The sequence below is a fragment of the Globicephala melas genome, chromosome 5, assembly GCF_963455315.2.
Source record: "Globicephala melas chromosome 5, mGloMel1.2, whole genome shotgun sequence".
Taxonomy (NCBI): Eukaryota; Metazoa; Chordata; class Mammalia; order Artiodactyla; family Delphinidae; genus Globicephala; species Globicephala melas.
In genome coordinates, this window is record NC_083318.1 from 98,185,419 (window position 1) to 98,199,801 (window position 14,383).

At 39.4% G+C, this 14,383-nt stretch overlaps 1 protein-coding gene across 13 annotated transcripts in view; it reads right to left on the reverse strand.

Annotated features, from left to right (window-relative positions):
- Window positions 1-1,196: 1,196 nt before the first annotated feature.
- The window catches only part of RASGEF1B (RasGEF domain family member 1B), a 590,923-nt gene continuing 577,736 nt past the window's right edge, over window positions 1,197-14,383 (reverse strand). For all 13 annotated transcript variants that reach the window (XM_060299540.2, XM_060299539.2, XM_060299544.1 and 10 more), the window contains 8 exons: window positions 13,109-13,204; window positions 12,892-12,994; window positions 11,120-11,199; window positions 10,879-10,974; window positions 5,727-5,822; window positions 5,234-5,357; window positions 4,004-4,076; window positions 1,197-2,417 (listed from right to left, as the gene is read on the reverse strand). In XM_060299540.2, the coding sequence (XP_060155523.1) occupies window positions 2,393-2,417; window positions 4,004-4,076; window positions 5,234-5,357; window positions 5,727-5,822; window positions 10,879-10,974; window positions 11,120-11,199; window positions 12,892-12,994; window positions 13,109-13,204 (693 nt within the window). In that variant the 3' untranslated portion in view covers window positions 1,197-2,392. The remainder of the gene's footprint in view (window positions 2,418-4,003; window positions 4,077-5,233; window positions 5,358-5,726; window positions 5,823-10,878; window positions 10,975-11,119; window positions 11,200-12,891; window positions 12,995-13,108; window positions 13,205-14,383) is intronic.

Genomic DNA, 14,383 nt, shown 5'->3' on the forward strand with positions numbered 1-14,383 from the left:
GAATCTCTAAGAATCCCTAATTTGTTAAGCCTAACACCATTTTAGGAAGAAATTTCTCAGTAGCCACATTTATGTATCTAATGCCTTAATAGAGACTTTAGAGCATTTTTACAAACTCATTGTAATGCTCAGAACAACCACTTAGAGAGTAGAGGTCAGCAAACTTTCTTTCTGTAAAGGGCAGAGAGTAAATATCTGAGGCTTTGTGGGCCATCCAGTCTCTGCTGCAACTACAAGACTCTGATTTGTAGCAGAAAGCAGCCATGAGAAAGTGTGTAAGCAAATGAATGTGTCTGTGTTCCAAACACTTCATTTATGGATGTGGAAATTTGCATTTCATGTAATTTTCATGTATCATGAAATACTCTTCTTTCCATTTTTTTTCAACAACTGTCACCTTGTGGCTCAAACAAAAGGGGTAGACTTGGCCAGCAGCCCATCATTTGAAGACCCCCAGACACAGAAGGCTGAAAGGTGGACATTGTTGCTGTCATGGCAACACATGCAAGGTGCAGAGTTCAGGGAAAGGCAAGGCGGCAGTGCTGCAGGGAGCCCCGCTCCGAGGGTTCCAGGACCAGCAGCATCAGTATTGCCTGGATCCCACCCCAGACCTAGAGAATCCACATCTGCAGGTCAGCGAGATCCCCAGGTTCCTTGCAAGCTTGAAGGTTATACTGAAGTCTCAGAAGGCTTGGCAGTGTGATCTCAAGGCTGGGCTCTGGAATTAAAGGTCTAGTTCAAATCTTTGTGTCTCTCATTAGTTATACGGCCGCGGACAAATTATTATTATTATTAATATGCCTGTTTCCACGCCTAAAAAGCGAAGATGATGATCCATGGCGAACACTTAGAAGTGCCTGGCAAGTGATGCTTATTAACTGTTTACTATGATTGAGTTTCAAAATATCAAAGGCCCACGCACATACTCCTAAAGGCCACTTCCCCAAGGGCAGACACATTTTCAGCCGGTCACTTGAGTTGAACAGCTGAGACTGCAGCTCCCCCAATACCCCCCACCAATCCCATCCATTAAAAAAAACAAAGACACCACAACTCCTGGCCGCAGAGTGTCAAATATATTGATGGTTGTAAAGGGACAGCTTGGAGACATTTTAGGTCTGCTGAGATGGCGTGCAGCATACAGACATGCTCTGTTTTTCTGAAACCATGTCATTAAGTTTGCAAATACATCTCTGTTTTGAACATGATGTCTTTTTTTTTTTTCATTAGCACAGTTTACCACTACAGTTTCTCCTACAGTAAATAAATATAATGGCTGTTTGCAGAGCCACTACAGATTTATTTAGATGTTTAACAAGGTGAACTATTTCACAATTAGTTCGACCTCTGAGTCAACAGCAAGATGTTTTTCATTTGTTTTGTTCACTGCTCTCGTGGGCGGGGGTTATCTTTTCCAATCTGTTCTCTGTTCACATGTTTAGTCGCCAACAGACTATGAAAGGTAGTGAAAAATAAGTCTGTTTAAAAAATTAAACTGTAATTAGGCCATGGGTTTTTTCCCAAGACCCTTAAAGTCAGATAATTTAAATTTACAAGAGGAAAAAAAAATAGGCATCATGGAAAACTAAGTAACAGAAACACTACTGAGAAACACATCTGTAGAACACAGTGGTCAGCTGTAAACAGCTCAGAAGGGTAAAGAAAACAGAAGGTCCTTCTAGAATGTTACACAGTCCAATGACAAACTCTGCTTTTTTTTCTAGTGGCTATTTTCCTACCACAGTGTTAGCTTCATTATTATATTAAATAACTTATATGGGTAAAAAGGAGTTTGCTAACCAGCAGCCAACTCAAAACCTTGTAGGAAGAGGGAGGAGGGGAATTCACAACACAGCCCGAGCTCAGGGAAACAAAGTCTGCAGTTGGCATCCAGCCAGCCTGACCCCTCCCGGCAATACCACTGAGCTGCAGTTTGGGATCTAAATGGAGGGCTTGCTTCCCCTCCCTCTTCTCCCTTTTTCTTTTAAGTTAACAAAGAAACGTGGGCTTCCTAAGAGCCAGCACTCAGCTGGGCAAGTCCCATTAGCAGCAAATGTTGAACCAAATTAAAAAACACACACACACACACACAAAAGAAAGCTCCAGCCAGATGCAGAGCTGTGATTCACATGGAAATTCCAGGAGATGAATCATTGCAGAGCTGGGATCTTTAGAGGATTCTTCCTCAAGTGTCCTCAGTGAACATTACAGTCTCACAAAATCTGAGTCAGTCTGTCAGCTGTGGGGAATAAGGTCCCCGTCTGCTCTTGAGGGAGCGTGCTTGCAGGGACTTCATGATTTTTTGTGGCACTAGATGCCCGAAAACAAAGGCCAGCCCCTCGATGATCTGCTTGAACGCAGCAGCAGCTAGCAGCAGCCAGCATCCCGTGTGTTAAACTCTGCCCAGGAGGCTGGACCTGAGTAATAAAGAAGATAAGATAAGAAGGAAGGTGGCAAATGATCTGAATGAGGATGAAAATCCTCACCTAATACTAGTTTCATCTTTCCCATGTTTGAAGTTTGATTTTACATAGTTTAAAGTAAGTCAGACACAGACAAACATCATATGGTACCACTTGTATGTGGAATCTAAAAAAATGATACAAATGGACTGATTTACAAAACAGAAACAGACTCACAGACGTAGAAAACAAACTTATGGTTACCAAAGAGGAAAGGTGGGGGGAAGGATAAATTAGGATTTTGGGAATAACATATACACACTACTATATATAAAGTAGATAAACAACAAAGAACTATACTCAATATTTTGTAATAACCTATAAGGGAAAAGAATCTGAAAAAGAATATATATATATATATATATATATATAACTGAATCACTTTGCTGTACACCTGAAATTAAAACATTGTAAATCAACTATACTTTAATAAAAAATAAATTAATTTAAAAAATTTTTTAAAGAAGGACAGAAAAATATTAAGCATTGAAGTCCTTCAGGTTTTCTGGGAGAACTGCTAGTCACTTAAAATAAATATATATTAGTGGAGATGGCCAAAAACCTAGCCCAAGATCAAGTTAATGAAGGCTCCCAAGTGACTATGGGAAGAAAAGAAAATGGGTTTGTCAACCTGGTACAAAAAGGCACATGGGACTTCCCTGGTGGCACAGTGGATAAGACTCCACGCCCCCAATGCGGGGGGCCTGGGTTCAATCCCTGGTCAGGGAACTAGATCCCACATGCATGCTGCAACTAAGAGCTCACATGCTACAACTAAGGAGCCCGTGAGCCACAACTAAGGAGCACTCCTGCCACAACTAAGACCCAGTGCAACCAAATAAATAAATAAATATTAAAGAAAAAAAAAAGAGGCACACGTTCCCAGAGTCTCTTAGTAGAAATACACATACAGCAATTTTGGTTATAGTAATACTATATCCTGGGCTACTTTTGACCATTAAAGCATCTCAGATGGTTAAAATACAAACTTACCTATCCTAGTTTTGTTTGAAAACACTACAGATTAACAACATTTTTAAATTTGGAGAGATTCTATATTACATTTAAAGTCCCAGCTCTCTCCCAAACCAAAGAGGGGACCAAGATCTAGTCGATAAGTGACACACTCCAATTTACTGAACCAGCTGGTACTTGGGTCTCTTTGACCTCAGGTGAAATAAGATTTTACTGTTAGAGCTATTCAGAAATACAGTCTGAACTTATCTTTTAGATGAAGAAAATGTGTCAGTGCCCTTTTTAACATACCACAGGGTAATTTCAGTTCCTCATTCCATAAAATAATGGGAGAAGGAAGAACAGAGTCACTATATATCTGCCAGTACTAAAAAAAAAAAAGACAATAAAACTGAAGGATGGCAATGAGGATTCCAAGCCACAAAGATTCAGTTAACAGGAGATAAGCTACAGAGAGGACTTGGAACTCGCAGGCGGGGACTCCCTATGACAAGCACGCAGCTTTCTTCACTTAAGGGCAACGTCTTTATTAGATCTGTACAGCAATGAGAAGCAATGAGACCCACCTTAAGGACTTCCATCTGTCTTTCTCTATATGGTTTTCAGGTCCTTCACTCTCATAGGAAGCCAAGTAGAGAGCTACAATCAACCAAAAGTACGAATGCATTAACGCTGAAGCCTTTTCCTGATACGTTACCCACCTCCATCCATCCCCCATTCAACCTGAACCAAACCCTACAGCAAAACACACTCCTTAAAATATCAAATTACAACCGGGGAGCTTTAAGAACACAGAATACCACACTTTGCCCCTGACTGACCATCTCAACACAACCCCAAGGGCCTCTTAGGCCAAGAAGGCACTTGGTTAACTAAGACAATTTATGAGGCAAAAAAAGCTTAAAAAGGCAAGCCACAGGATGCGATCATACACTCACATTTATGTTCTTTACAAAGAAGGGGGATGCGAAAGGGAGCCTTTCCTGTTAGCTTTTTAAAAGACATTTTAGCAGGTAAAAAGTCAGGTTTTCTAGGCCAATTTTTCACTCTTCTAATGTTTTTCTCTTTAACATTAAGTCAAAAAGAATTCCAAAGATTTAAAAGCTTGTTATTAATCCTGTTTGTAGAGGCTAATAATAATCAAGTCCCCTCTGGAATGGGTCATATTAATTCAAAATGTTCTTTAGTCATTATCACAAACACTACCAATCTACTATGAGAAGTAGTTAATAATGCTTTTGATTTCTATAATATTAGGTTATAACAGATTAATATAATCAATCCCCAAGTCTTTTACAAACTTTAAGTTTCTGGTCAATTTTTTTGGTACACAATCACTGTTTCTGCCTCAAATTCCCTAATGTTTTAACAGGTTAAGACTTTCCACTGTTTGTTTTGACAAACAGCAGGGGCTAGCAATTGTTTTGTTCTTCAAATTACCTTGAATGTCAACATATCATGAAACACCTTTTTTCTCCATTAAAGCAAGCCTAAACAAGGGCAAGTAATCCTTCAATAACTTTCCATTTGTGCCCAAAGCTCTGCAGATCTAAGATTATAAAGAATGTTTAAACACAGAAACGTACTGCTTATCGGTGAATAGTGAGTGCCTGACTCAAATATTTTAGGGATAAATCATACGGTTTTCTGTGCAACAGAAAATTCTTAAGATGGAATAAGTCAGAAAACAGGCCTCATACTACATGAGGAACCTGGCACCAAGCATTTATATGCTGACTTCCTGATCGTAGGGTCTGTGGATGCTGGTGGCGGCCCCGGCTGGACAGGCTACCCACCATCTTCACTAAAGACTGGTACTGTGAGCAAGTACTGTAAGATCTTCCGGTCCCTCTCAAATGGACACTCCACTTGCTTCCATGTCATGAATTCACTCACTTGTTTGGCCAGTTCCCAAAATTTCTAGAAAAGAATAAAATGAAAGTTGAAGTTAAAGGCAGTTATCAAAAATCGTGGGCTTGGATGAGACCACTCCATTTAATGTTCTCCTCTGGCTTCTAATCTTCTGAACTCCATAATTTTCTTAATTTAATAAAAATTAGCAATAGATATTTGCTAGGTAGAGGTCCAAATTTACTCAAGTACCTCTGGATAATAATTTATAATAATGGTGCAGCTAATTTATTCTAGTCAGCATTGTTATCTTCTTATAAATTAGTAGGGAAAGAGAAAACTTGGCTCGAGAACGTCAGAAGCAGCTTAGATGGCCTGGGCTCTCTACAGTTGCTGGAGAAGCTAGCCCTTCTCTGGGCTCAGATCTTGCAGCCTTACCTCAAAGTTGACATGGCCGTTGGGAAGGCGGTTGGCACACCCCTCATTGAGGAAATAAATATCTTTGATTAAAAGACTGAAGAATGGTATCACAATCTAGAGAAAACAAAAAGCTCTGGTTTGTTTTGGGCAAATAAACATTTAGACTCTCATCAAACAATATAAGAAGTTAATGAACAGCATTGACTCTGGATTACAGAGTAGGCTATAATTAATTAAGACAGGTACAGTGTTTCCTTTGTCTCCCATGAGAGCAGTTTCCTTCTTTATATAGTTTTGCATAACATGAAAATGCTGTTAGTAACCAAAATGCAGCAAAGATGGGTGGCAGTGGGAGGCAGATTGGCTTCACATTGTTGCTAGTTTCCCCCATTTTTCTCAGGGCAATAGCATATAATCAAATCTGAGAGTTCTAGCTATAATCAAAGAAAAAACATCTAAAAGAACTCTTACTTTTCATTTAGTTAGAGCAAAATATTAATAGAATACCTGCCACTGCAGGTACTAAGAGCTTAAGATGTGTGACCCATCTCTCTGTGAGAATCTGTACTGTTTTTATCATTTAGACATCTACATTTTAGATGAACTTTTTCTTAGAGGAACTTTTTCCCTTGAAGATACTGCTCAAGATAACATGAGAGCACAGGGTTTTTGGTAATAGTTGCTACAAACTTCCTGTTGAGTAAACCTGGCCTTCTTGTGACACAGCAGGTAAGCACCTGTTCTCATGGGAAATCACCGAAGTGGTACCTTGCACAATATGTTGTGAGGCAGGCCCAGGTGAAGGAGGAATATAAATGTGCAAATTAAAATTAATGGCTGTTTAAAAAACAATGAGCCTTCTTTAGTAAGATTTTCCTGCCTCACATCTTTGGTTTGATATGGTGGTATTTAATTAATTAATCAAAAATAATAATCTCTAAGAGAGTACTCAAAATTCTACGAAGCCCAGAATGAACAAAGAACAAAGCTCTTTGTTCTTCCACTTTGTAACTTCCACTTTCTCTCAAACGCCAACATGCTTTTGAAGATTCTAAGTGTGCTACAATGTAAATAATGCTGCAGACACAAATCGTGGACCTATGTTGTTTACCCAAGAGCAGGTTTTTGAAGGTTCCCTAAGCTTATGACTCATGTGGTACACCTATACTAGATGAATGACAGGTCTGGAAAACAAACATTTTGGCTCGTACTTAAAAACATTAAGTATCAATTTTCACTTCTAGGGGGCAATTCAGATTTTTCCCCTAAAGTCATTTAAAAAAAGATAGGCTTTGATTTTTTTTTGTTTCATTGATCTCTGAAAATAGCCAAAATGAATCTTCAATTTTGACAGCCCTTTTGAATATACTTTTAATCATTTGCTATTGTCTGGAAGTCTCTAAACTGAATTCGTAAAGATTCCCTCATTACCTTCTCCTTCAAATATTACTGACTATATCTCTATTATTTTAGAACTAAACAGCCATGGTAACAAGGATAAAACACACCCGAACTTCACCTCTTTGCAAGACCACTTGTCACTGGGGGGTGCTGGGATTTGGCTCTGCTAGACCTCAGTTTAAAATGTGGCTCCACAACTGACTGGACGTACAAGCCAGGAGTCCGCCACCTGTGGCCCGAGGGCCAGACCACCTCACCACCTGTTTTGGAATGGCCTAGAAGCCACACATTTTACATTTTTAAATGGCTGGGAAAATATCAAAAGAATAATATTTCATGAGCATGAAATTAAATGAAGTTAAAATTCCAGTGTCCAGACAGCTTTACTGGAAAACAGGCACACTCATCCGCTCACCTGCGTACCGTCTATGTCTGCTCTTGTGCCACCACATCTGAGCTGAGTAGTTGCAACAGAAACCGTATGGTTTACAATGCCTAAAATATTTAGGATCTGGCCCCTAAGAGAAAGAGTTTGCCAACCCCTGGTATACGCCTAAGAAAGCCTAGTTTCCTCACCTTAAAATGGGAACAGTACCTCACTGACTTGTGGTGAGGATTAAATTCAACAACACAGGTTTGACCTCAATTAAGCATTCCCCCCAAACCAGTGGGCCCCATACAAGGGGACAAGTATTACTGATATATCATCATAAGGAAAATGAGGACTGAATTATTATCAGGATGCAGTATCTGCCTAGTGTAACAGCTTTTAAGCAAGAACTTTACTTCTGTGCCCTGTTCTGTAGTGCTGGGCCGTGAGATTCACGTGGTGTTGATCACATGAATCATTTTATATACATATATATATATAATGGAATAAAGAAACTGTAGTATATATGCTTGTATGTATATATATTATATATATGTGTATATATGTGTGTATATATAAATATACAGACACACACACACACACTACAATTTCTTCATCCATTCATCCATCAATGGACATTTAGGTTGTTTCTATCTTTGGCTTTGTAAATAACGCTGCAATGAACAAGGGGGTACATGTATCTTTTCTAAACATATAGTGTTTTTGTTTTCCTCGGATAAATACCCAGAAGTGGGATTGCTGGATTGATCCACTATTAATTGTCTGAACCACTCTTCCAAGAACACAGCAATAGAAACAATCTCCCTTATGATCATTCCTGTGCTGTTCCTTATGCCCATATGCCAGACAGAAGTCTCACAGTCTTCTTCAACGTGTCATTTCCTCATGGATGGTTCCCTTCAGATGTGCAGCCCCCACATAAATCTACCACTGTAAAAATCGGGAGACTATAAGGGCTTCGGATTTCCAGAGTGAAGGTGGATGTACAGGCTACTACAGGAGCAAAAGTTTGCTTTCTGAGAGGTCTTTCAATGAAGGCTTTAGTGGGAGAACGTCTCAAGTAGTAATGTTCTCTAATTCCCTTTCACAATATTCTTGGCAACTATACCCTAAAGGCATTATCAGTTCCACAACTAGAAATGAATACTGATGATCAGAAATGGAATGGTGAAAGGACTGAAAACCTGCACTTGTACGAGAAGTGGTTAAAAACCAGGAGACACAAGGACTCACAGAAAAAAACAGCAATTTAAAGATCATTTAATGGCCCTGATGTGAAACATAGATTTTTTTCTATATGGTACCTAGAGATGTGCCACATTGGCCACCTAAACATAATTCAGAGAATATCAAAGATTATATTACTTTATTCACACTGCCAGGAAGACTTTAAAATAGGAACTGACTTAGGAATAAAGAGAGTCTACCCTCACTTCAAAAAAGAAAACAGAATCCCAATTCTCTTGAATAAAAGGTGAATTTTTATCCCCAAATGTTTTCATTTATAGCCTTTGAGACCACTTGTGAAAAAGAAATGGCATATTGCTTTAAATTGGTGGTGGGATCATTTGTTTTACGAACTACAGAACACAATCCATACACTCACACAAAACTGGTTAAAAAACAACAAAACTAAAGCAGACAGAGTTTAGTAAATGATGGAAAGGGTAAATACTGGAAAAAGCTATGAGAGTTCCACGAGTACAACGTTCAGTGAGACCTTTGTGGGAGGGCTGGACTTCAGAATTCCTTTGGCCAGTACTGCAGCTCCTGACCAAGAGAGATGATTCTACAGCCTCTTCCTCGCTAAGGCAGAGGCCCTCTAACTCACGGAGGTCCTGCAGAGAAAGCCTTGCTTCCAACACGGAGAGGTGAAGAAAAGGCTGCAGACAGCCTCCCACAGGTCTTCACACTTCAGGGTACTGGGATCCTCCCATGCATGTGATCATTTCCCAAAGGTTGAAAAACTTCTGATTCGATTTTTCTCAAAGTAGTCACAGGAGCACTGGGATGTGGGCAAATAAACTTTATATTTTTCTTTTTCATTCTCCTCATCCTTGTTCTTTCTCAAAGAGCTTTAACCTTCTTTTTAAATTTTATTTATATTTTGGCTGCGCTGGGTCTTAGTTGTGGCACACGGGATCTTCTTTGCAGCATGCGGGATTTTTTAGCTGCAGCATGAGAACTCTTAGCTGCGGCCTGCATGCGGGATCTAGTTCCCCAACCAGGGATTGAACCTGGGCCCCCTGCATTGGGACCTCAGAGTCTTACTCTTACCCACTGGACCACCAGGGAAGTCCCGGGCAGGTAAACTTTAAAAGCTGGTAAACTCCCTCAGGCTAAATCAAGATAGTTATCTCTGCTTCATCCCTTCTCTGACCTTGTTTCTTTATCAAAATAATAATAATAATAATAATGTATTTACAATATCTCGCAAACATTATCAGAACTGATATTTTGGATTTTGTTGAGAAGCAATTTAGCATGTTTAAAAGGTGGGGTTTCTTTTTGTGTTTGTTTCTATTTTAGATCATGGTGGCTGAAGCTTTTTGGGGGAAGTGACTGAGAGGCCCTGAAATTTTTTACCCTCATTTTCGTTTATTTGTTGAAGACATAGTTTAAGTTAGAAGATGGACAGAATCTAAGCAGAAAATAGCTTTCATCAAGCAACCTTCATCAGCCCATTTACTGCAACCAGGTATTTACTTTTCAAATAACATGATCTCCAAATGTCAAAATGACTTATCCTTCCCATGTATGAAATGTGCCAATGAAGGACCCTCTGAGTCAGAAGTACAGTTGATCCAAGATAATGTGAAATTGTTTAAGGGCAGGGCAGATAGAGTGAGGGTCATTCATCTCTCAGACATCATCTCTGTACCTTTTCTGCCACCCACATATCCAATTAGTAACAGCAGGCCTAATGCTACAGCAACTAACCCACTTTCTGAACATAAATGACTTAACCATGGGAGGTAAGCTAATTCTTTAAGAGAAAAGGTTAAATTAAGTCAGCCACCTTGTGCAGTGTGTAAATGTCTGTTTTCCATTTAATCAAATTACTCTCCAATGCTATTAGTCATCTTCACATAGGACTTAATACTTACTGCTTGAAATGCAACTATGACACATTACAAAATAGTCATTTAAATAATGCAATAATAACATTTGCAAATTTCTCCACCAAGTTCCCTTTCCCTCTCCTCCTTCCACCCTTCCTTTAGCACTCCCCTTCCCTCTGTGGCAAGTGATAAAAATGTCTACAGCACGCGGCCTTGCTTTCTTAGATCTAAACTAAAAGAAGCTCGGTACAGTAGTTCACATTTCAGTGCAACACATGGCAACTCTACTATGAATCAAACTCCTTTAAACCCATACCTTCTCTCTGCTGCTATGAGCAGTTAAAGACCTTTGTGCCGCCCCACGAAGAGCTGTTCGATAATTGTAGAAATTGCTTGAAGGGTCCATCTGATGCTGAAGACAAAAGAGAGGAGAGTATTAACTACACACTTCTCACCTGCAGAAAGTTTACGAGACCTCACTTTTAACGCCACATAAAAAATTCCAAATAATTCAGGCGCAAAATGTTACGTAACAGCAAAACAGCAGCTCCACATACCTCAAGAACGTCAAACTTCGCTGTCTTCACTTTGGCCCAAGTTTTTTTCAGTCGAGAGACTGGGCTCATATTCATGCCCGCTTCCAATTTAAAATGGAGGGGGAGAAAAAGAAGGTGGAAATAGAGAAATAAGAGAGGTCATTCTAACCTATGTTCTGAAAAAGTGTTCATTACTAAGTGGAAGGAAGTTAACTTTATACAAAAAACCTGCCAAATGATTTTCCAGAGTAGTGGTCCCATCTCATACCACCACCCATGTCTGAGAATTCTACTTGGTCCACATCCTCACAATATTTGGTTCAACTAGTCTTCTTAATTTCAGTCACTCCCATGTGTGAAATGCTATTTCACTGTGATTTTCATTTTAATTTGTATTTCTCTGATGACTAATGATGTAGAGCATCTTTTCATATACTTACGAGCCATCAGTATATCTTCTTTTGTGAAGTGTCCAAGTATTTTTCCTTTTTTTTTTTTTTTTTTTGGCAGTACGCGGGCCTCTCACTGTTGTGGCCTCTCCCGTTGTGGAGCACAGGCTCCGGACACGCAGGCTCAGCAGCCATGGCTCATGGGGCCCAGCCGCTCCGCGGCATGTGGGATCTTCCCAGACCGGGGCACGAACCCGCGTCCCCTGCATCGGCAGGCGGACTCTCAACCATTGCGCCACCAGGGAAGCCCCTTTGCCCTTTTTTCATTGGGTTATTTGTCTACTTAGTATCGCTTTGTAGGGTCCTTTATAGATTCTGAGTACAAGTTCTTTTTTAGCTAGATGTATTACAAATACTTTCTCCCGTGAAATGGATTGCCTTGATATTTTCTTAACAGTACAAGAAGGGAATTAAATAATCTTCTATTACCTAGACTGTGGATCTTTCAGGTCTTTGATGTAGATGAACATCTGTTCACTATTCTCATGGAGTAAGCCAGATAGAGACCTGAAGCTTGGCCAGTATTTTTATGGGGGAGATAAAGGGGAAAAAGAATCTTTTTAATGGAAAAAAGAATTGGTGAGAGGGATTTATTAGAATCAAAATTATTGAATTAAATCTGGTAGATTCTCTGGCTTCAAACTGACCCTGACTCTGAAGAGTCAGGCAAATATTCAAATATTTACTGAGTACCTAAAACGTGTAGCATAGCCATATCATTTATCATATAAATTAGAATATTTTTAACGGAAGAGTCATTAACCATAATCGTGGCAAGAAAACAGGTATAAATTGGGAAAACCAAGACAGTGTTACCCCCTGCCCTATGTTTATAGAATGAACAGTCACTGGCATTAAAATCCCCATGATACAGAGGAGGAGCAAAGTTTATAGGCTGGGCTAATAAGGTCGGAGGAGGATAAGTACTAGTGACTTGGGTAGTCAGAAATGTTCCAGCTTCTCAGGCTGCCCTCTTGTCTTGCTGATGGAATCATTTGATTTAGTCCCAGATCATATATTTCTATAATGCTTGATACACAAGCTACTCAAACACTTTCTAAAATCCTTAATTTAGGCACATATCTCACGTGTAAGCCTTTATACATAAATATTCAGATGAGGATAAAGTGACTAAATGTATTCCATGAATTCTTATATACTTAAAAAAAATTACACATACTTGTACCAATTTGGATATTTAAAGCATTCTGGACGTTCTGAAACAAGTCTAGATTAAACAATACAGTTTTCATTAACAAAACTGTACTATCTGCAAATTTTCAGTGGATACATTTCACAGGATCTATAAAAATAAAGGACTCATATCTCTCAGAAAACACTCACAGATTATTGCCATCAAGGAATTAAAGTTGCCAATGTTAAAACACTCCCGAGCTACGTCAATGAAATACTCAATCATCCTTGCTCGGTGCTTCTTCTTTACAGGCTGTTTAGAAAGAGAAAAAAGAGGGCAGTTATCCAACATGTAGACCCAACAGATGTAAAAAGTATGAAAAGATAATATAGAGGGCTAGAAGAAAGAGAAAATTCATTTTCTCACCATGCAGATTTCTGTAGCAACCAAGTAGCTGAGACGATTAAACCATTCCACGTAAGCTTCTAAGTTTCGTGTTTTCTTCCGTTCACTGTAGCAACTCTATAGAGAAAGGAAAGTGAGCAGAGGAGTTGGAGAAAAAAAGAGTGTATTAAGCTCTCCTTTTTTTCAGATGTGGGCCTTTATTCTCAGTGTGTGAATTAGGAAGGCTTTCTAGGATAAGAGTGGGGGTTGGGAGGGGAAAGAGAGAGAGAGGGAAGCACTAACATTCTTGACTCTCCTTACAGGAATATCAAATCTCTTAGTATAGTCCAGTGAAAACCCGAAGGTCTAGAAATCTATTCTGCTGCATTCATGACAATCTATTCTGATGAATTCATGATTTGTGCCTTCTCTCCCAGGAAGCTAAGTTACTCTTGGGGGGAACTGTCCTCAGAAGCACAATTCAGAAACAAAAAAAGGGTCTTGGCTGCATTCTAAAACAATCTTGACTAATTAATGGGGTATGAATACCAATTGCTGTCCGCACAGCACGGAGAAGCTGAAAGCGCAGAAGACTAGAAAATTTTCTCTTAAAATTAAGTCTAGGAGACAATTTTGGAACTTTGTGTAGCAAGAAACTAAATATCTTCCAAGGTAGATAAACAGAAGCCTACATCATCCTGGTCTTTAATAGGGTGAGTGACATATTGTTCAAAAACAAAAAGAAGTTAAGCTCATCTCAGAGTTCAAGGCCAAACTTGAACAGGTTAATTACACCCCTCTTTCCTTCCTTCCAAATGAAACAAACAAATTTCAAAAAAGTCCACTAGGTTCCTATTGCAAAACCTAATCTTGACTTCCTGTACTGAGCAAAACTATTCTAAGGGCGGAAAACAGCTGCTGCCCCTTCTCCCAAAGGAGGGCTTTCATTAGTGGGTGATGCAGTCTTTGCTTAACAATTTGAAATACTTCCTGGAGGTCACTGGGGGAAAAATTTCTTATGTGTGTGTATACCGGTTTTACAGCCCATGCCTAGTGTCAGTTTCTTTCCATATGGGCTGCATCAGGCAACAAACCTGTCATGAGGGATTCACCTTAAAACAAGAAGCAAGGCAGTAAAGACCCAGCCTCAGCACACTGGATGTGCATCCTGTCTTTATAGCTTCTGCTATTGTTGAATCATGAGCAGAGCATCCTTTCGTATTTTCCTTCTGACTTAATCTGCTAAAACCATTACCCTTTTATCTCCTACCTTCACCACCACAAATGCCCGCACCTACTTGCTTATTAAATTTCCCA